The following is a 20,511-nucleotide window of genomic DNA, read 5'->3' as shown; positions in this document are numbered from 1 at the left end:
TAAATGACTTATTAGCCCGAAGGAAAATGTGGTACAAGTGTATATGTTTTAAGCACCTACCACCACATAAAAGGTTTCTCCCTATACCCCCAAGCTCCCTCCCCTGCCAGCGCTTGCTTCAAATAGGGGGAGAACAGAAAGTGACAAATATAAACAGTGGGACGGCTATGTCGAAGGAAATTACCTCCCAGAACCACTGGCACATCGCCAGCATGAAGACATTCATCTGTTTTGTATAGAGTCTGACTCACTTGCGAGACGAAGGGGAACGTTGGGAAGAGTGAGAGAGGGAATGAGACAGGAGAGAGTGTGAGCTGATCACAGGCTGTGAACAAGAAGCAGCGAGTGGGAATGGGAGAGAGACAGAGGAGCGAAAACATCTGAAAGTTTTAAACCTGTGATCGCGGTAGGTGATGCAAAGCAAGACTGTGGGTTCCTCCAACATGTGGAAGCAACGCAAATTCCACACCACGGACTGCTTCAGACCCGGACAGATTTAGGCTGTGCCACTATGGGAGGGTATTCGCTGTCACAGTCTTACTTGGGGAGGGAAGGGATATAGAGATGAGACAGGGGTGGTTAAAAAAATGATATAATAACAGTAAGGTGCTCGAAGATTGCAATGCAATGCTGGGTGTGGAGCTGCTTGGTTTTCCCAGCAGAGAATGTTACTTTAGTGTTTACGAGTCGACGCAGCAGCTTGGAAAAATACTCCCAGTTGAAACGCTAAGGAAGAACGTTACCTCGTGGAGCAGGTAAGAATAAAAATATTTTATGCACTTGTTTCATTTACAATTTAAACTCTTTATTTAAAATGAAATGTAAATTACTCTGAGAATAGCATATTCGAAAAAACTCAACTGGATCATGAGTACATCGCATACCACATACTATTTAATTTTTTAAAATTAACTATAGCATAATAGAAAACAAAAGCCGTTACGTAAGCCTAGTCTACTGCATATTCAAGCTCGGTAAATTTCTTTGCCATAATGTGGAAACAATAAGTGTCATCACACAGGAAAGACCCTCTTCATTTGTTACCATAAATGTCTCATCATTAAGTAATAATGCAGACAGATTAGGGCAAACGGGTAACAAGATATCGCTGTCCCTTTCTTCTTTTAAGTGGATGACAAGAGTATCAGCAGCCTGGGAAAGTGAGGACCCCTGCTATCATCTCACTGTGGAGTACTAATCGTGGTGGGATTATTGCCAATATTGGAGTTTATTGCACAGGATTTCCCTTTTTTTGTCCCCTGCAAGCAGTGGATTCTACTGACATTCCTTCTGGTTTGTACATTGTGGACAGGATGAAATATCTTGTGCCTTAAACTTTAAGTGTCCCACACTACCCTGCACCCTAAGCCTGTGGGACCCAGTGATCATGCTGACCGAGTATCCACCACCAGAAAGATCAGAGCCCAGAGGGTAACAGCTCACACATGGGTGAGGAGCCTGAGGGTCAGCTGAAATGGGCTTCCCTGCTCATGGTCATAGTCATCATCCCCACCATTGCAGGAAACATTTTGGTCATTCTGGCTGTGTCACTGGAACGAAAGCTGCAGAATGCCACCAACTACTTTCTGATGTCACTTGCTGTAGCTGATCTGCTGGTGGGACTCTTAGTGATGCCCATAGCACTCATCACTGTTCTCTACAGTAAGTTCAGCATGGAGTCTTGTGTTTGCAAACCTTTACATAAAGTTGTTTAATAACAAACAATACCAAAAAGAAATATGCCACTGCTGAAGATAATTAGACCATTTTATCTTAGCCAGCTATTTAATATAGAAATCCTGCCACACAAAATTATATTTAACCATTAGTAACCTAACAATGTGCAACAGCAAATTTTTAGGTAGCAGAGAAGAATAAATAGTTTGGAACCATTACTAGATACACTCATGACAATCTCCAAACAAATTGTTCTAGATAAAATATAACAAGAGATAGTGCACAATAAACACTCTACTTCCTCTGGCACTGCTGTGGCAGCAGCTGCACGGCTTGAACAGAACTAGTGACCTAGGGGTCCATTATCCACGGAAAGACATGCAAATGAAAACGTTTTAATTCTATTAACAGTGTTGTGTAAACACAGCTGCAATGGAACCAATTTAGACAGCCATTGTCTGTTTTAATACAAACAACAAAACATAGTGATGCCATTATTCACCATTAATTCAATTGGAAGATAATGTGCCAGATCATAATTATGGATCTATTTCACACACAAACACACACTTTGACAGTCAAACTGATTATTTGGTGTCGTTTGATCAAATGCATTATTTAGGTAATTAGGCACCTTTCACTTAATTTACTGTTGCATCATTTTTGTAAAAACAAATACATGTCTTCCGCATTCTGTTAAAATTTTGGCAAAAAAACAAAGACATTTTCTTTTCCATTACAGTAAATTTGTTTAACCTAGATATTAGATATGTTAATAAATCCACCGTTTAATTTATCTCCTTATAACAATGTTATTTTAACTTCTAAGGCAGTCTAACTAAAAGCTTTTTCCCCTTTTAAGTCGTTCCATTGGTTGAGAGTCTAAACATTACTTGCTATATAATTAAAAAAAAGAAACAGAGCTCAGAAATACAGAAGAAACGAAAAGTGCCTATATTTCATTAAACATCACTTAAATGTAGAAGCCCCTTTTATCTAGCCTAAACAAAGGTCCAAAGAATAATACAGTAAGGGGAGGAAATGGATGTCTGATACTGAGCATCTGTGAAAAAATAGAATGACTCTAGAACTGGAAAAGTATGGACATGGATTAACTGCTAAAAACTTTATTTTTTACTTCAGTGTACTAATTGGTAAACTTTACTTTATGTAATGATATTTATGACATTACACCATCATAAGTGAAATTCATTCTAATGCATTGATACCTCTGTCTTCCACAATATAGAAAAGGGAACCTTGAAATATATACATTTTTAAAATGTCAAATATTGAAGCACAAGGATAAGAAGGATGGCATCATAGGGTGTAAACATACACATACAGTGTTTAATAAGGCTGGTGTGAAGCATGGTAGGGCTAACAGTGTTGAGTCAGGCTGCTACACAGAGGATTAGTGCCTCAAACCCAAGCTGAAGGTCAAGTCACACTGGCAGTATTTAAAACAAGCAGTAGCTACATCAATACTGTAAGGCCATAAACACATGTAAAAACAAATATACTAAAAGATGTACCAAAAACAACAAAACAAACTAATGTGAGAGCTCCCAATGAAGTATAAGCTTAAATCAGGGAAAGGAGAACATTTACACAACAACAACAACAAAAATGCACCTAACCAGATTGTTATTGAAACATAAGCTATTTGGACAGAAATGATTAAAAACTTCATATTGCAGTATGCTTTTGTTTGATATTTATAGCAACAACACATTACACTGTGGAATGGATTTAAAAGCTTCATCTGTCCACTAACCATATATCATGGTATTCTTTTCTATCTATTTTTCTTTTAATTTAAAGACCTGTAGTTCAGGATTTGTACTAATGTGTAAAATGTTAATACCAGCACTTAAAGTTATCTCTGGCAAGGACAAGAAACAGCTAATATACCTGCTTTCTTTTGCTAATAAACTTCTATATCCTGAACTGCTGATACTATACACCTAACCTCGACACTAACATACATTAGAACATTTGAAGCTATAAAAAACAACAAACGCCACAATGCTTTTCAAAAGCTCTATACATAAGCAGAAACACTAGTAACTTTATAAGACCGATGCAGAGTCAGCTGCTCCAAAGCAAAACAATTTAGATTTGTATTCTCACTAAGGATTACTCATTCAAAAAGACATTCCCTTCTGCAGCTTATTTGGACCTTGCAAGCTACAGTGTTTATTGAATTTGGCAGAGGGCTAAACACTTCACAAAACAGGTACAGAGGGTATACTTGGAGAACAAGTGAAGTATTTGTCAGTGAGTAAACATTACAGGATGACTCAAACTCCTTCCAGTGTGTCAAAAAAGTATATAGGATAAGGGGGCATAATAAAAGCAAGTTATGTAAGGGTCTTTTGCAATGTTAATGGATGATGAGAGAAAAGCCAGTTTTATGCCTGGAACTCAAAATAAACACTACTGTTGTTGAGCAAAGTCTGAGCCACATCTACATAAAGAGCTTTTAGATCAGTGAACCCTCCTTTTCCAGGAAAGAGAAACAAACATCAAGTTTTTGGATGACTGCTACTTCTAATCCTTTGGCACTGTGGTACTTTACATCCCTTATAACTGGTATAGAGTGAGACAAAGTTCCACATCAAATAAATTATTAAATTACAAACAAACTGTCCAGAAACTATGATTGATAACTGATGTACATTATGTTCATAGACCTAATTCCTATCTCTTCTTCTCTTTAGACTCCGTTTGGCCTCTTCCGGACTTTCTGTGCCCCATTTGGCTCTTCCTTGATGTGCTGTTTTCTACTGCATCCATTATGCACCTGTGTGCCATTTCACTGGATCGCTACATTGCCATCAAGAAGCCAATCCAACATAGCCAGTACAAATCCAGAGCCAAAGCATTGGTCAAGATTGCACTGGTGTGGCTCATATCCATTTGTAAGCATCTCAATTCAAACGTATAAAACTTTTCATCGCATTAAGTTTACAGAACACTGCAGCAGGTTTTATCTCCAGCTAAAGCTGGTTTATAGGCTCATGTTTGCTTGATACACTATAAAGAAAAACTACAAATTGTAAGCTAAAACTAAAGGCAATACCATTACATTAAAAAAAAATCAAATACCCATTACTGAACAGCTCTGCATGATTCCAATAACATAATTGTATTGTTGTCCCTTTTTTTCCAGGTATTGCAATCCCAATTCCAGTTATGGGGCTGGAGAATCCTCAGAGTAACCTCACCTTCAACAGTAACCACACATGCCTACTGAACCCACAGAACTTCCAGAGATTTATCATCTTTGGCTCCTTAGCAGCATTCTTTATCCCTTTGACTATCATGATGGTCATCTACCTACTTACTGTGCAGGTATTGCGCAAAAAAGTGTATTTACTTAAGTCAAAGGTGACTCAGCGTTTTAGCTACCCAACAATCTCCACAGTTTTTTCAAGAGAACAAGCTATGGCTTCATCGCAAGCTGAGCAAATGAACATATTTGAGGGCAGACTATCCAGGACATTAGAAAAGCAAAATGCAGGCACAATGAATGCTCCTACAGGAGATGAAATATCCTTCCGCAGAATGTCAACAATGGGCAAGAAGTCAATGCAGACTCTGAGCAACGAGCAGCGTGCCTCAAAGGTGCTAGGCATAGTCTTCCTCCTTTTTGTGGTCATGTGGTGCCCTTTCTTCATTACAAATATCACATCTACAATAATCCGAGACCATGAAAAATTAATTGGCCACCTCATGGAGATCTTTGTTTGGGTGGGGTACGTATCATCAGGTATTAACCCTTTGGTCTACACCCTATTCAACAAAACCTTTAGGCAAGCATTCAAACGTTATATCACTTGTAATTACAAAACCTATTCCAGTCATGGGCCAGGACAACAATCTAGGACATCAACTGCAGACTGGACCTTCTCACGGATATCATTCAAAGCTTCTATGGCAGAGAACTCCAAACTGTTCATGATGCAGGGAATGAAGAACGGCATTGGAGCAGTGAGCTACCAAAGTCCACTGAGGTGCCGGCAAACGCCTGTACAGTCATCTAGTGAAATTGTTTTAGACACGATACTGCTGACTGAAAATGAAGATGGGAGGCAGGAGGAACATACTAGCTGTGTATAGACAAATAAAGGGACACATGATGTTAATCAGATTTACAATTCAAATATTTGATCTCCTTAAAGACAAAGGCTTGCCCCACGAAATATATGCAACATGCACGAGTGCGATGCACTATCACCCTCAACACATACACAATCACCTAAACTTCCTGTGCATTACACAACAAAACCTTGCCCTTGTCAATGCTGCTAGTTTACATTTGTAAAAACTGGTCAGCCAGGACATTAAATCCACCTGGCTACTGACATGAAACTGTGCAATGATTCAGGGGATGTTACTAGGTAATGAATCTTCCCTATGAAACAAATTCCTCTTCTGATCCTTTCTACTTGTGCTATGCTGTAAACCACCTCCGACTACATGCTTGTAAGACAACCAGAAGTCTATCTTTGAAATTTCTTCTGCAATTACCATACAGTATAAAGGTATAGTGCGCTTGAAATGATGCATATTCTCTGGACCTTTGGAAAGCACTCTTGCATGTTTATTGCAGCCTGCTGTTTTGACAAATAAGACTGTAGATAAATCACAACAAAATTCTGATTAGATAGAAAACTACATGTGTTCAATAAAATGAAATGTTGACCCAAAAGAAAATGCAGCAATTCCACGCATCTGGGCTTTTTCACTATTATGCCCACACTTTGTTATTTAAAAAAGACAATATATTTTTTCCTTTTAAGAATCAGAGAAATTAACAGCCATACTGCTGTAAAATATTCAACACTGTTAGCTAAAAGTGAGATATTTATACTCTTACAATGGAAGCGAATATTATTACAAAGAGCCTGTACCAAGAGATTCATAGTTATTTAGATTTAATGGACAAGAAAGAGAGCAATACGGGCCACATATTCAGCAGCAATAACTCAACACGTTGAGTAATTGTTAAATGCAACATAAGCTTACTAAAATATAAACATCTTCAATCATTTGAACAAGAGGAAAGATGTATAGAGACTTACATGAGCTTGGTTTGCAAAAAAAAACGTGCCATTATTTTATTTTGTCTTTGACAACCTTAGTGTTTATGTGCATGTCACTCCCATGGTCCTCACATTGTAAGTTAACTGAGCACCATTAGGGTGAGAAGTTGGAGAGGAGTAGGCAAACTGAACAGCTCTGGTTCAGAACTCTTTCAAACACATATGATTCACACAAAGTTTATCTAACAGCTAATTGATCACACAGAATATCACAGCCTTTTTTGGGCTTAAAAATATTCCCCCTGATATTTGTGAACTGGCTAGGTGGTCTGTTTAACACTGCTCTGGCCTCTAATGGGTAAATTCACATTAGTGTAAGAGTGAATAATCCCTATAAACATCTGGGAAAGATGTGAAAAAAATGTGGAAAAAAGTTGGGTGACAGGAATCTCAATGACACTTCATATCATATAAATATATATATATCATACAAATATATCTCATACATGAAACAAAATTAAATAATAAAGCACTACAGAAGTAAGAGTAGAGGAAAGGCAAATGGTTTATTGGATCTGTTTACATTATACAGTATACTTGGATTACTAACTTGGTCTGCGAGTGTAACGCAAGATGAGCAAAATTTTTTAAATAAATTTCAAGTTGATAAACGAGCGATGTGTTGCAATACGAGGTGAATGCGGTTTGTCGAGTATCCCTTAATTACAACTGAGTCAGTGGTTCTTCTCTTCCGCTGCGAGATTGTGGGTAATCATCTCATATGCTCAGTCTCAGTCGTGCTGTACTTATATAGACAACATCCCTGCGAGTATATTCTGTTTACTATAGCATGGTGACCACATGTGTGCGTATGTACATGTGCTTTATGAACACACATCGCAATTACACACACACACACACACACAGATAGAAAGTCCAAAAAGTGCATTATGCAATTCTATTACCGATTCCTTTATATTTTATTTGAATATCATTTGATTATCATTTATATCATTTCAATATGAATATTTTTGTGTTGTGGAACAAATCATCTTAACATTATTTTTTATGGGGAAATTTGCTTTGATATACGAGTGCTTTGGATTACAAGCGCCAATGAATTATGCTCACAAACCAAGGTACCACTGTACATGACATGTCTGCATTATTCATTAATAATGATGTGGTTATTTGTTTTGGGAGGCTACGTCATCATGCAAGGATCTAGGTAGTACAGGTATAAATGACCCATAATGGTCATTAATACACATTCATACCCATCCATTTATGTAATGACAACCTAAAGTGTCACCATTGTTTTGTCAAGTACTAATATGTACAAAAGGTACATGTTAAATTAAGAGTTGTGTTTTGTGTGGAAAAAAGGAATATATCCTATAGTCTATTTCAATAGTAGACATTTAATAACAGTTTTAGGCAAGTTAAAGCCTGTGTGAATGTGAAATTCATAGCTGGAAATATAAACCCAAAATATAAGTATATATAAATATATACAATTTTATAAAATATAAAATTCTAAATAGGAGGATCGTATGTCAAGAAATTAAGTATGGGTCCTACCTGAACAAGATGAAGCCAATTGACTCGACAGCAGCTCTTCTGACGTCATCATTCACATCACTCACCTTAACAAAGATAATACAAAAAGCAAAGCAGTCAGATAAACTAAAGGTGATTGATGGGATAACAAAATGATGCTCAGATGGGAATTTATCTAAATGATATAGCTTCCATAGGCTTCACAGCAAAAAGAATATGCTCCACTATCACACTAAAAGAGCAAGCACAAGGTGCCACCTACAGGACAAGAAGTTGCTCACTACTCTGCAATACCCTATTGTTTGCACTTGCACATAGTCATTATGTCATAGTCATCATGTAGACTTTGTTTTTTTCTGTTTGTTAAAAATAATGTTAGAAAAAACAGTGGAATCAATTCTGAGACAGAGTTGCAAGGTTATATATCTCAGTATCTTCTTAGGTGCCAGCATATTGCACCTGTCCTCAGTGAAAGATATGTGAAAAGGGGCATTAGGAAACACTTACAGCGACATGGAGCAGGCGTCGAATGGCCTTGTTGTTCCCGGAACCACAGTAAGCCATTGCCACAGTGTACATACCAGAGCGCCTCAGAATAGGGTCCTATCATAGACAGTGAAAGAAAGCAGAGCTTTGAGAGTGTGTCTGGATGCGCCACTAAGATCAACAGAGTTTGAGTCATTTCACACATCTCTGTCTTCTACAAGGATTCCTGGCCCACAGTACAGAGGAAGAGCCTCACACACGACATGAACCTGGCACAGTATGAGTACATACAGGACCTAATACATCAAAACTCTTCGCATTGCATCTACAAGTAAGTCAGAAATTACTACAAACTAAACCTTTGTTTTGTTTTTTAATCAAGCAATGCCATGGGGTCATCAAGTTTAAGTACAGTAGTTTTTGTCAGTACCTTGTCTCTGCAGAGGCTTTCAATTAGAGCATCAGCCTCCTCCATGCGTCCATACATGACCAGGGCAATTCCTACTGCCAGGCCACGCAAGATCTTCTCATGCTGCGTTTCCTGGGCATAGCCCACCATGTCCTCGATTGCCTGGGCTGACTTGGAGCCCAACATAACCAGACCCAGAGCCAAGCCTGCAGCTTCACCTGGAGAAACATATGACATTATGAGCACGCATCAACTTACCGCAAAAACATAATGACAATTGTACTACACAAAAATGACCAACATTGTATGAAATACAATAACATTTTGGTCACCATTTCACACTTTGGTGATTATATTGAGGGTTTGTCACATACCTGTGACAGCATCGTCCTGGTATAGGTTTGACTTGAGCAGATCATAAACATCCTGTCTGGCTGTACCCAATGCAGCCAAACCTAAACCTAGGGCACCACCGTGACGGACAATCTGCAAATCAGAGGAAGAAAACAAACATTTAGAGGTAACGCAAAACTGGTTAACAGATACAGTGACTTAAAAGCAGCTGCTGGTCTCTACTACAAATAGGCAGTTGAAGCAAATTTATAACCTTTACAAGGTATTTTGACAATCAACTCACATCATTGCTGGCATTTTTAAGTTGACTAAGCAAGTAGTCAATGATGTCCCCTCCATGGTTGGCATGAATAAGTCCAAGGGCATACAGTCCACCACCTTCCTGGTAGGCAGAGCCAGGTGAGGTGTCTTTGGGCAAGTAGGTGGCCATTAGCTGGAGTGCCTCTTTCTCATGACCCTGAAAAAACACAGCATATTATGTTAAAATATGGGGGAAAAAGTAAAATAAAATGTTTATTTTGTTTTATTTGTTTTACATTTTCATTACAGTGACTTTACCTTGTGGATGACACCTAGGCTTGCTGTGGCTGTAAATTTTGCCCAGTTGGTGGCTCTTGCTAGCCATTCCAAGTTTTCTCTGTAAGAAGAAACAACTTTTGTTCTCATAAGTTGCTTTAAAAACTGTGTTTTTCAATATCACCTTGCTGTATTTAGGACAGTTACCTGAGGAACTGATCACTTGTGGTTCCTGTGTGCATGAAGGAGTTGGCTATAACAGTCGCTGTGTGACACACCGAATTTCGGACAGCATCCTGGAGTAAAGAGGGTGGAATGTTAAAACTAAGAAATATCAGGGCAATTTTGTTACTTAGCAATGTGCATCTGTCCCACAGTAGAAACAATAGTCTTCGCAGCTACACTATAGTACCTTTGTGTTTTTGAGAATCATTAGATCTGTGTTGTTATTTCGAATTAGGAACTGCAAATGGAGTTCAATGGCCATCTCTCCGCTAAGGATCTTGATCATCTTGGCGTTCTGGTCTTTGGGCTCATCTTTCTATAAAAACAGACAGGTGATGGTAATTTATTAATCAAATTAAAGTTGCATTTAACTACAGAAAATGCATGAATATCATAAAACTACTACAGTTCAAATCATTCCAAAAATACTGACCACTTCTGCTGGTTTTCCAGCGGGGGAGCTGCCTGCCTTGTCATCTGTCTCCATTGCATCACTGTGACACACACACAAACATAGGATTCAATAATGTAAGAAGAATGTGAGCAGATAAAGGCACTTAAACCTTGTAAATATGACTCAAGACACAGTCCCTCAGCATACGTGTCCTTACCATCTACGCCTACCCACCTGTCTTTGTCAGATGTGGGCACAGTGCCGGTATTTGTAGAGCCAGGGACTGCCGGAATAGGGGTTCCAACTGTACGCAGGTTCTGAATGACAGAAGAGAGGAACTGCTGGCTGGCACTCTCATAGAGGTCAAAGCAGATCTGGTAGGCCATTAGCAGGTTGTCTTCCTTCACCAGCTTCTCCAGGATGTCACTCACAGCCTGCGGGTCGTCCAGGAATATCAGGCACTGGAGTGGAGAAAAAGAAGATTTAAGAGGGGGTGTAGGGGTAATTTTTTTAGGAAAAATAAACTGTATATCTTATTTAGCAAACTGTTTACTTGTTTGTTCGAGCTTCTCATGTGAGACAAGTACATAATTTCGCCCTGTTGTATTTTAGGGACGTAACATGTTTTTGACAATCCAATGGTTACCTGACAGACATTGATGAAATCGGGCTTCTCCAAGTTCATGTAGAGTTTGACAAGCACCCGCAACACCTCATTACGGAACTTTTTGTTCTGCATCAGTGACATGCAGACCTTCAGGCTGTAGGCCAAGAGACCACTGACATCATTCTGCAAAAATGGAGACAAGTACAAATTAATAGTTGTAAATATTACAAGAAAGAAACAACTGTACAATCAGCAGTCGTTGATATAAAAAAAATATAAACAGTGACACCAACAAAATCTTACAAGTTGCTTACTCTAAAGAAAGTCTCTCTCTCATTTAAGTTTAGTCTAAATCTAGTCTATGTTTAGTCTAAAGTTAAATGAAAGAGCTGGGGCAAACATAGGAGGTTTTGTGCTTCAGCCATTGATATAAAACTTTTCTTCTGCTCCTTAACAATTGCAATGGATAATACACACTAATCTTAAGACCACAGTCAATGAGAGAAGCTACATACCGACTCCAAAATGGTCTTTTCAAACATGTCAAGACGCCTGGTCTCCAGGGCGATGCCAATAGCCTGCTTGTACTTGTGATCATCTAGGCAACGCGAGAACATTTTGTTGACAATGCCCTCAAGACGTGGATCAATGCTTTTCTTTTCCTCATCCTCTGGCAACTCCGCATTCTCCACTCGCAGCTTGGTGTAGTGGTCAATGCATTTGGCTGCAGTAGAGCAACAGAGGATAAAAATGTGTATTTCACATACATACGAAAAATAGACATCCAAACGATAGACTATTTGTTTGATCGCTCACCAATGATGGTTTCCACATATTCTGAGTCATCGGTGACACTGAATAGATCTCCAGCACCAAGGGCATAGTTGAGAGATTCTTCAAAGGCTCCTAGATGGTAAAACACCTTGGAGGCCACTAGGGCAGCAAAAGCTCTGCTTCGAAAAGTCTCATCCTCATACAGGACCTCACTGTGAGTATACAATAGAGGGATGTAGTACAAGAAAAAAACATTGGAAGACATATTTTGTACTGTACAGTTGTATGCATGACCAATGCATGCATTTTGCCTTAAACCATCATCTACTTTCAAAGCCCAACAACTGTACTTACATTTTATCCACAGATCCAGAAATCTCAGCCCAGAAGTCATTCACAATAGAGTCTAGCTTGTGCAGCGCAAACTCCTGCCAATAAAACAAAGGTGTTGCACACAGTTGTTTACACATGCCATGACCCACATATTAACATCATTCATACTGCAGACCCCAAACTAGTTTTCTGACCATAATGTAATTTGAGCAACATTCCCCTGGAATTAATAAAGTATTTCTGATTCTGATTTAGATCCATAAACAAAACCATGTATTAAGACAGAACAACAATTACAAATGTCAAACAACAGGGGGGACCCTGATTTTGGTGTCAACTAATCAGACGTTTTTAGATAACTAGTTCTTACCTTGAGCTGTGGCTCCTCCTCATCAAGGAGTGAAATAATGCCAGCTACAAAAATAAAGAAAGAAAAACAAAAAGGGCCGAGCGATTGTTTAATTCATTGAATCAATATACCTTAGTTTAATATTTATTAGTTTTGATTACACGTTTTTAAATCCTTAAATGAGCAATCTAAGCAATGTATTATTGCTAAAAGCAGTGTCAACAGCTACAGAAGTTATACATTTAGAGATTTTTAGTCGTTCAAATGCCTGTACAGGCAAAATGCATGTGCTAAGACAGAGGGTCAAGCAAATCGAAGTAGGGGGCATGGATACCCACAGGCAAGAATAACTATAATTTAGATGTTATTTTTATTAACATCAAAGCAGAGTAGATCAGCACAACAATATAGCACTGTTAGCATTGGCGTTCATATGACTTATTTTTATTCCTGTTGTTTTCGTAACCTTGTACTAAAACCATTACTTTGTTGCATAGAAAGTCTACGGCAACGCGTTTCATTTAGCGACAAAACATGTTGGTGGTTTGACTATAACCGGTCAACGACTGATTGACAACTTCTACATTAGCTATGTGACTCAGCTAAATCAATGGCAGCTAGCTAACGTTGAAGCTACCAAAATAAAGACATTTTATAGGACTTACCGGCAGACGTTATCATGATTAGCTTCTTTTATTTCTTCCTAAACCCCACAATCCTGGTTCGACGGTGGAATACAATAAGATTTCCAGGGGAATTACAGAAAAGTTGTATCTCAAAAAGCACAACGGTGGAACCAAACGCCGCCGCTGCTAGGTTCTTTTTGTTCAATACCTCAAGTCCCCTTCTGAAGGACCCTAAGCTAAGGTGGCCCATATTTTGCCTGATTGAAATTTTGTAGCTGCTATCTGTGCTAATATTTTAATTTTCACTCTGAATGTGTTATTTTAACTCGTATTAGCTTGATAATCAATAATGATAAAATGTATCATTACATTTTACAGGAATGATGAAACTATTAGTTTGAAAGCATTTAATTAATAGACTGGCATTTTTCAAGACAACTTGCCATGAAACTGCTCTTTTTCCTTACTACCTGTAAAGTTGACCTACGATCATATTTTTATCTGTTTAGTTTTGTTCAGAGGCTCATGTGGCATTTTGATTTGAACTGTAACTTTCTTTTTGTATATACTCGATAAGAAGAAATGTATATTTCAATCAAATGACTTTCATGGAAATCAAAGGGATGCTGTGGTGCTGGCAAGAGTAACATGACAGTACAGTGTGGTTGCAGAATATTTCCACTTACACTAATTACTGAATATCTCAAGTGTTTTTTTTTTGCCTGATGAAAGAGTAGGCAATGAGTATTTATTTTAAACAAAGTTGCATATGCACAGAAATCCAGGTTGAAATGTTTTTATTTAAAGGAACAGACCAGTGATCTAGATCAATACAAAGAAAGAAGCAGTGCTATGTTTGTATTAGAAAAAATGTTAATGTCAAGAGCACATCTAAGGCACTAAATTCATATGTGAATAGAGAGTAAAATAAAAAAAAACTCAGCCTCCAGTTTTTCCCATTTCTCTATGCAGCAGGTAAACATTTTGTAAGCCAGAATCTGGTGTGAGATGAACTGTGTAATTCTTTAACACTAAAGACAACAGGGAGACCCTTTTAGCAATAAGGTCTGTTAATGATGCTTTGGCCCTATGTCAGCTGATATTGTGCTTTAGTGGTATATTTTTCAATCAACAAAACACATCAGATTGTAGGCACACACGTTGCGGTCTAACCTCGTAATACTGCAGGCTCAATCTGCAATAGGCAAAGTGACTAGTTTCTGTTTCTGTTGTGTAAGACAATGTGTAAAGATGCAACGAATAATGTTGGCTCAGATAAGGGGGGTGGAGCACCATAAATCTAAACCTGTAGCTCTATATTGCCAGTTTTTGTTTTGTTTTGTTTTTTTACAGTAAAAACATGACCACCGTTATAAGGCCTGCAGGTCATGTATCCTGACATGAGCTGTCTCTTTCAGCTGCTTCTCCATTCTTGTCATGTCCAGCAGACAAAGCCCTGGTTTTTAGAGGGATGCCTTCCTCCGCACTTTCAGTGTCACCTAAAAACAAATAGAAACATTATCAACTGAATTAAAACCCAGATTTAATTAAACTGATCGTGCTTTTTAACCCAACACAGCAATTTACCAAAATAAATCTTTTTTTGTGACAGAGCATAAACTGGCCTCTTAATAAAAAAGTCTCCATTATTGCGTAACATTTGATCCATATACAACTAAACTAACTTTAGTGTGTTGGATCTGGGACCATGCCCATGTTGCGTAATCGCTTTCAGGCCAATACTAAACAATGCATATGTATACAACAGATCAAAATAAGGTGAAACAATAAACAAAGGGAATAGTTAAAAGATATCCTATGGGAGTGGAAATGCCTGTATCCTGCAAGACTGAACTTTGCGGTAGATGTTGCTACCTTTTTGCCTGCTGCTTGAAGAGCTGTTGGTCTGTCTTCTGGCTTCTCTTCTCGGAGACCCGAGCCAACATTGAAATGGCCAGAGAAGCGGGTTCCCTCTATCCCTGGTATTATCTGAAAGACAATAATAAGCATTTAACAATTTGGCAGCTTATCTAAGGGCCCGATTGTTTTATGAGAGCTCCCTTTGTTCACGGGGGCCTCTGTGGCTGTGCCTGGGAAGAAAAATGTGTGGTCTTATGAATGTCATGGGCTGACCTACATGACAGGGTGCACCAACACATCATTACAGTGGGCTCATTAGTGAATTTATGGTTGTGTCATGTTTCCTTTTGTTTTGACAGTCTAATATGTAACATTGTAAAAGCTGCCCTGGTTATAGTTTCTTCACATTGACGTGTGTGTGTGTGTGTGTGTGTGTGTGTGTGTCTATGCCATCAAAAAGCTGACATGGTTACAGTGAAGTACTTCAACAGCATTGACTGTGTAAATTATTACACCTGCAGTTTGAGATGAGTAAATAACTTTGCAGGCGTTTTTCTTGATGCTCAGCACTGTGGCCTCTGTTTTCGGGATGAAGCAGCCGACCCATATAGTCTCTGGGGAATGTTTATGGAAAACTGAGCGGATCAGACACTCCAGGAGCTGCGCACACTGACGCGTCTCAGCGCTCTCATGCGTGGTGCGTATTAATCCAATCAAAGCCGGTCGAGCTATTCTGGCACGTTTCGTCCGCGCCTTTATGTCCTTCAAGATCTCTTTTAAGCACAGTTGGTTGAGACTTTTGTTGATAAATGTCTGTCTGAAGAGAAATACGATGACAGGAGAGTCTATGGCCCTCTTTATGCTGTAGATGTTAGCCCTCCTTGTCGCTGTCCTCTGAGCGTCGCCGTTGCACGTTAGACGGTCCTCCTTCTCTCCGTCCTTTCCCACAGAATACTCTCTCAGTTCCAAATCCTTGGGCCTCACTGTCAGAGGTGTGTCGCTGCTTTGAGCAGCCTCCGTTTCACATAAATCCTGGCTTTCTGTCGCCGGTTCGCCATGACAGCTTGACGAAGGGGATTCGGGCTGTCCGTTACTCTTTGCAAAGCTGCCGCTGTGAAACATGTCACATATGAATTCTTGGAATATCCCAGCGTTATCTCCATCCACCTCTTTACTTTCGCAGGCTTCACTGACCAAATAAATCCTCTCTTTCCCTCCAATCTGCGCTATAATCTTCTGGAACTCCCTCTCCTCCTCGGGCAACGTGTCCACTGCGGGGGCTGAATCCTCCATCCCTGCGCAGTGGAGGCTGCGCGGATTTATTTTATTTACAATGAACAGGTCAGGTCATCCCCAACCACCTTCCTGACCGGTGAGTAGCAAACTTCCTCACGGTCATCAGATACACCAATACGGACGTTGAGGATCGAGAGGCGACGTGTGAGTCTATTGGCTGATCTGACGAGTGGGCGTGGTTAATAACTAAACGCAACACAGGAAGATTAGATAATGAAGTTAATCTTTAATAGATAGCAACATATAAAATATTTAGTTAAAAATACATTGAGATTTACTGTCACCGCTAAGCTGGCACTGGCCACAAAAGGAAGAATACAGATATGGACTAAAAGTGAAAGTGGATGATGAAATTTTAGGGTTTGGAGGTTACTTTCTTTATTCCCACAATCCGCATGGAAAAGAGTCCAGACTTGTGTCCAGTGTTGTACAGTCCAGACTACAGAAAAGAGGGGAAACGACAGACGTTACAACATTGAAAACAAAGACCCCACTTGTCTGACCTCTTTGAAAGATCAAAAAATGCCTTTCTCCAAATCCTCCACTACATCAACAGTCTGTTGAGTTCTCCAGACTTTAATCCTTTAATCCACTCCCACCTGCATTTTAATTCAAAGGTGCTGTCTGACTTAAATTCTAAACCAGGGCATTTTGAAGTGTTTAGTCTTTTTGAGGTTGTGTCATTGTTTACTGACGAATGAATGATAAACAGTAACCTCTGACTAAAACCAATACACAGGATCCGGCCTTTGACCTTTAGACGGACTCAACATTGATTAGCAGTGTGAGCTGCTCGGCATTTCTTCAGGATATATCTCAGGATATATACTCGTTTCCTCATGTCATTACAAAATGAAGCAGCCACTGCAGCATTATAATAAATATATTTTTAAATGGTTTCAGTTGCTGATCCAATCCAATCCAATTCAGTGAATTCAAGCTGATAACTATGACCAATGCTGCAATTTCTGTTATAAAAATGTTGCAGTCAACATACTGACCTTATTGCTCAAGAACAGGGGCAGCTGAAGTTCACTTGAACCAGAGAGAGACACACGAAGACCTAAGCGAACTGCAAGCAAAACAGAGTTTAAGCATCATGATGACAGGTTAGAAGCAAATGAATACAATCATCACTTTAGTAGCAGCTGTTTCTACCTTTCCAGATGTGGTGCACAATAAGTCAAAAGCTGCTGGACTATATATTTAAGAAGAATGACTTTAAATCTAATAAAAATCCATTTTATGTTTTTCCTGTTATAGGCCCAAACACAGTATGATGATCTACAACATTTAATTCTGTCTCTTTAAAGCATTCTTTTGTAAAAGGCATGCCTTTATTTGACAGACAGTGGAGGGATAGCGAGTGGGGGATATCATCTGAACCCGTTTTGTCCTGCAGTGCAGGGTCACGGGGGGCTGGAGCCTATCTTCATACAGGTGAGAGGTGCTGGACAGGTCAGCAGTCCATGACAGGGCAACATACACAGACAAACGACCATTCACACTCACACCTATGGGCAATTTAGAGTGACCTATTGACCTAACAAGCACGTCTTTAGATTGTGGGAGAAAGCTGGAGTACCCGGAGAAAACCCACGCAGGCATAGGGAGACACACAACACTTATTTCCAGCATCCAACTGAATAACTCAAATAAACTTGTAGTGCCTGCTTCTCCCTTCTTCTGCTGCCTTCTTGTATTTGCAGATTTTACCAAGATGTCCCCACATGTTTCCTAAAAGATCAATGTCACTTCAGCTTCAACATTTCTATTTTTTCTTTATAGAAAGTTAGAAGGTTAGTAAATAAACCACAAAATATTCTCTGCATTTTCAATTATAGGGGGATTCAACTGTGAAGAAACTAAACTAAACAGTTTTTGCTCTACAGTCACATCCAGATCTGTTCATTTGTTGATAACACTTTGTGATTCTGTCAGGTTGTGCGAGATGTGGTGCATTTAACCAACCTGTGATCTTCTTGTCAGACACCAGATCTCTGAGAGAAGAGAGATGAGAGGCCGTCAGAATATTCACAGGCAGAACAGAGTCTTCGGTGCTGGCTGAGGCAGAGCTTCTTCTCGTTCTTCTGACGTTTTTCTCTGTCATATTATTGTCATGTAGAATCTGAGGCGACCATGCTAACACTGTGGACACATCAGAGAGAGAAGACAGCTCATTAAGTTATGATTGGTTGCTTATTATTCACATAGTAAAATGCAGAAGGAATGTGCTGAGAGAATCCATAAATATTAACTTGACCAAGCAGAGAAACAGTGATCACTTGGTGTCAAGGAATTTTCCAGGAGTGACGACCTGGAGGCTTCTGTCCACGGACCAGATTCCCCCCATGAATCTGAGACAACATGAAAAATGATGCCATAACAAAACAGAATACAGCTGAACAACAGCACCTCTGATCCTATTATTGTACCTTTTCTGTAAATTGGACAGAAATTAGTCGAGACTTCTTGAATTTTAGGTGAATAGCTTTAAGATTGGTAAATATTTATAGTTATATATTACATATATAGTATGTACTCTTTTTTGTGTGTTTCAGCTCATTTAATGGATTCCAGAACAACATCAGAAAAGTGATCTCAACTTCACTCAACAACTCATTCAGTGCTGGATTTGGCACAAGTAACTAGTTTAGTTATAATTATGATGATGCCAAATAAATTTTTCTTGTTTGACACAGACACACTGGACAGGTCACAAATGGATGTTTTGGTTAACATCTGCCCTTTATGCTCTATAAAGATCAACATAAATCCCATTTAAGTCAAAGTTTTATTTTAAAACAACAACTGCACAGAAAGGAAAACAGCTCTTGGACAAATAATTTAACACTAACTGTGTATTGTTCAAGTGTAAATTTCTTACCTACAAGGTTTCCAAGCAGCAGTAAGAACAACGATTGGCAAAACCAAAACTGGGCCCAGCTCCTGCACTGCAGAGGCCCAAAAGAGACGTTGTTCTTTGTCATAGCGAGCAGAAAAGCAAATGCAGCACTGGAAAGAAGCTTCTGGGAAGAAACATTATAATGTTCCACTTTTAAACAATACACAATAGACCTGACCTGGAGAAACGAGTATTAGGTTTCAGATGGGTTGTAATTCTTAACAAAGGCTGTGACATGAGGAAGAGGTGGTCCCATGAGGAAGAAACCACTGTTTGTTGTTGTAACTCTAAAACTTTTCAATTTTAAACACGTTTGTCACTGTGCACATGTAGAGGGCAAAATAATGACACTCTACTGGATAAAATCCATAATCAATTCCCACTGCTTTCTCGCACAGAGTAAAAGGGCTTTTTACAGTGTGTGTGTATGTGTGTGTCTGCATGTGTCCATGTGCCTTTGTTAACTAAGAAAGCATATCATGCAGAAAACAGAACAGGTTTCTCAAGGGCGAAATCCATGAAAATGAAGACAACACAAAACTTATTAAACATAAAACTCAAGCCAAAACTTGTGAAATCATTCTGATGCCTGCATATAATCTTGTGTTTTGCATTAAACTAAGAGGTAAAGTCCAGGGTCGGGGGTTTGAAAACAGAAACATGACTCACATTTTAAGTTTTAAGTCGTGGACATATGCATGTAAAAGTAAAAGTGTGGAGTGGATACTGACAAGTGTAAGCAATTACAGAGTTTTTCCACAAGAGGGCACCCTTGATTTCTGTAAACTTATAACCTTTAAAGTGCCTGGAGTGAACTATTCTCTGGAGGGCTGCACAGACAAAACTCTTTAATATTGTTACAATCCAGCGGAATTTGTAAAGTGGGATGATGTTTATCTAATTTTTGCACACAGTATAACACTGCTTAGAGGAAATGCAACAGCTGTTAAAACAGACCATGGTCAAAATTCAAGTCAAGGGTTCAGAACACAAACAAGCTATTCAAAACCACTTCTCATTAAGACAATAAAGCCACTTGGGGTGAGCATGATATATCAACATTTACAGTGGACAACAAAAGAAAAACTC

At 39.0% G+C, this 20,511-nt stretch overlaps 3 protein-coding genes across 3 annotated transcripts in view; 1 reads left to right on the top strand and 2 right to left on the bottom strand.

The window, feature by feature from the left end:
• Positions 1 to 13,581, bottom strand: part of psmd1 (proteasome 26S subunit, non-ATPase 1) — a 29,157-nt gene extending 15,576 nt beyond the window's left edge. Inside the window, exons 1-16 of the mRNA XM_028403120.1 lie at positions 13,401 to 13,581; positions 12,757 to 12,800; positions 12,408 to 12,481; positions 12,096 to 12,265; positions 11,795 to 12,003; positions 11,319 to 11,462; positions 10,907 to 11,133; positions 10,712 to 10,772; positions 10,466 to 10,594; positions 10,261 to 10,349; positions 10,096 to 10,174; positions 9,821 to 9,994; positions 9,558 to 9,669; positions 9,205 to 9,401; positions 8,796 to 8,891; positions 8,310 to 8,374 (exon numbers count right to left, since the gene is read on the bottom strand). Coding sequence (XP_028258921.1) covers positions 8,310 to 8,374; positions 8,796 to 8,891; positions 9,205 to 9,401; positions 9,558 to 9,669; positions 9,821 to 9,994; positions 10,096 to 10,174; positions 10,261 to 10,349; positions 10,466 to 10,594; positions 10,712 to 10,772; positions 10,907 to 11,133; positions 11,319 to 11,462; positions 11,795 to 12,003; positions 12,096 to 12,265; positions 12,408 to 12,481; positions 12,757 to 12,800; positions 13,401 to 13,416 — 1,886 coding nt within the window. The 5' untranslated portion in view covers positions 13,417 to 13,581. The remainder of the gene's footprint in view (positions 1 to 8,309; positions 8,375 to 8,795; positions 8,892 to 9,204; positions 9,402 to 9,557; positions 9,670 to 9,820; positions 9,995 to 10,095; positions 10,175 to 10,260; positions 10,350 to 10,465; positions 10,595 to 10,711; positions 10,773 to 10,906; positions 11,134 to 11,318; positions 11,463 to 11,794; positions 12,004 to 12,095; positions 12,266 to 12,407; positions 12,482 to 12,756; positions 12,801 to 13,400) is intronic.
• htr2b (5-hydroxytryptamine (serotonin) receptor 2B, G protein-coupled) lies at positions 222 to 6,791 on the top strand. Its single transcript, XM_028403121.1, has 4 exons — positions 222 to 755; positions 1,130 to 1,662; positions 4,401 to 4,601; positions 4,853 to 6,791. Exons 2-4 carry the CDS (start codon positions 1,446 to 1,448, stop codon positions 5,800 to 5,802), a joined length of 1,368 nt encoding a protein of 455 aa, XP_028258922.1. The 5' UTR covers positions 222 to 755; positions 1,130 to 1,445; the 3' UTR covers positions 5,803 to 6,791.
• Positions 13,582 to 14,148: 567 nt separating the features above from the next.
• LOC114434822 (uncharacterized protein C2orf72 homolog) lies at positions 14,149 to 16,604 on the bottom strand. Its single transcript, XM_028404235.1, has 3 exons — positions 15,737 to 16,604; positions 15,237 to 15,350; positions 14,149 to 14,860 (listed from the first exon to the last, which is right to left on the bottom strand). The coding sequence occupies exons 1-3, from the start codon at positions 16,512 to 16,514 to the stop codon at positions 14,748 to 14,750; spliced, it is 1,005 nt and encodes a 334-aa protein (XP_028260036.1). The 5' UTR covers positions 16,515 to 16,604; the 3' UTR covers positions 14,149 to 14,747.
• Between the last annotated feature and the right edge of the window lie 3,907 nt (positions 16,605 to 20,511).

This window comes from Parambassis ranga, chromosome 4 (genome assembly GCF_900634625.1).
Source record: "Parambassis ranga chromosome 4, fParRan2.1, whole genome shotgun sequence".
NCBI classification, from domain to species: domain Eukaryota; kingdom Metazoa; phylum Chordata; class Actinopteri; family Ambassidae; genus Parambassis; species Parambassis ranga.
This window is presented reverse-complemented; position numbering and strand designations above follow the sequence as displayed.

Excerpts from the sequence above, each read along its gene's own strand:
- htr2b (XM_028403121.1), top strand. The coding sequence starts at position 1,446 with ATGGGTGAGGAGCCTGAGGGTCAGCTGAAATGGGCTTCCCTGCTCATG. Across the intron at positions 1,663-4,400 it reads ACTCATCACTGTTCTCTACA|ACTCCGTTTGGCCTCTTCCG; the intron begins GTAAGTTCAGCA and ends TCTTCTCTTTAG. Across the intron at positions 4,602-4,852 it reads GGTGTGGCTCATATCCATTT|GTATTGCAATCCCAATTCCA; the intron begins GTAAGCATCTCA and ends CTTTTTTTCCAG.
- LOC114434822 (XM_028404235.1), bottom strand. The coding sequence starts at position 16,514 with ATGGAGGATTCAGCCCCCGCAGTGGACACGTTGCCCGAGGAGGAGAGG. Across the intron at positions 15,351-15,736 it reads TTACTCATCTCAAACTGCAG|ATAATACCAGGGATAGAGGG; the intron begins GTGTAATAATTT and ends ATTGTCTTTCAG. Across the intron at positions 14,861-15,236 it reads TTCAAGCAGCAGGCAAAAAG|GTGACACTGAAAGTGCGGAG; the intron begins GTAGCAACATCT and ends ATTTGTTTTTAG.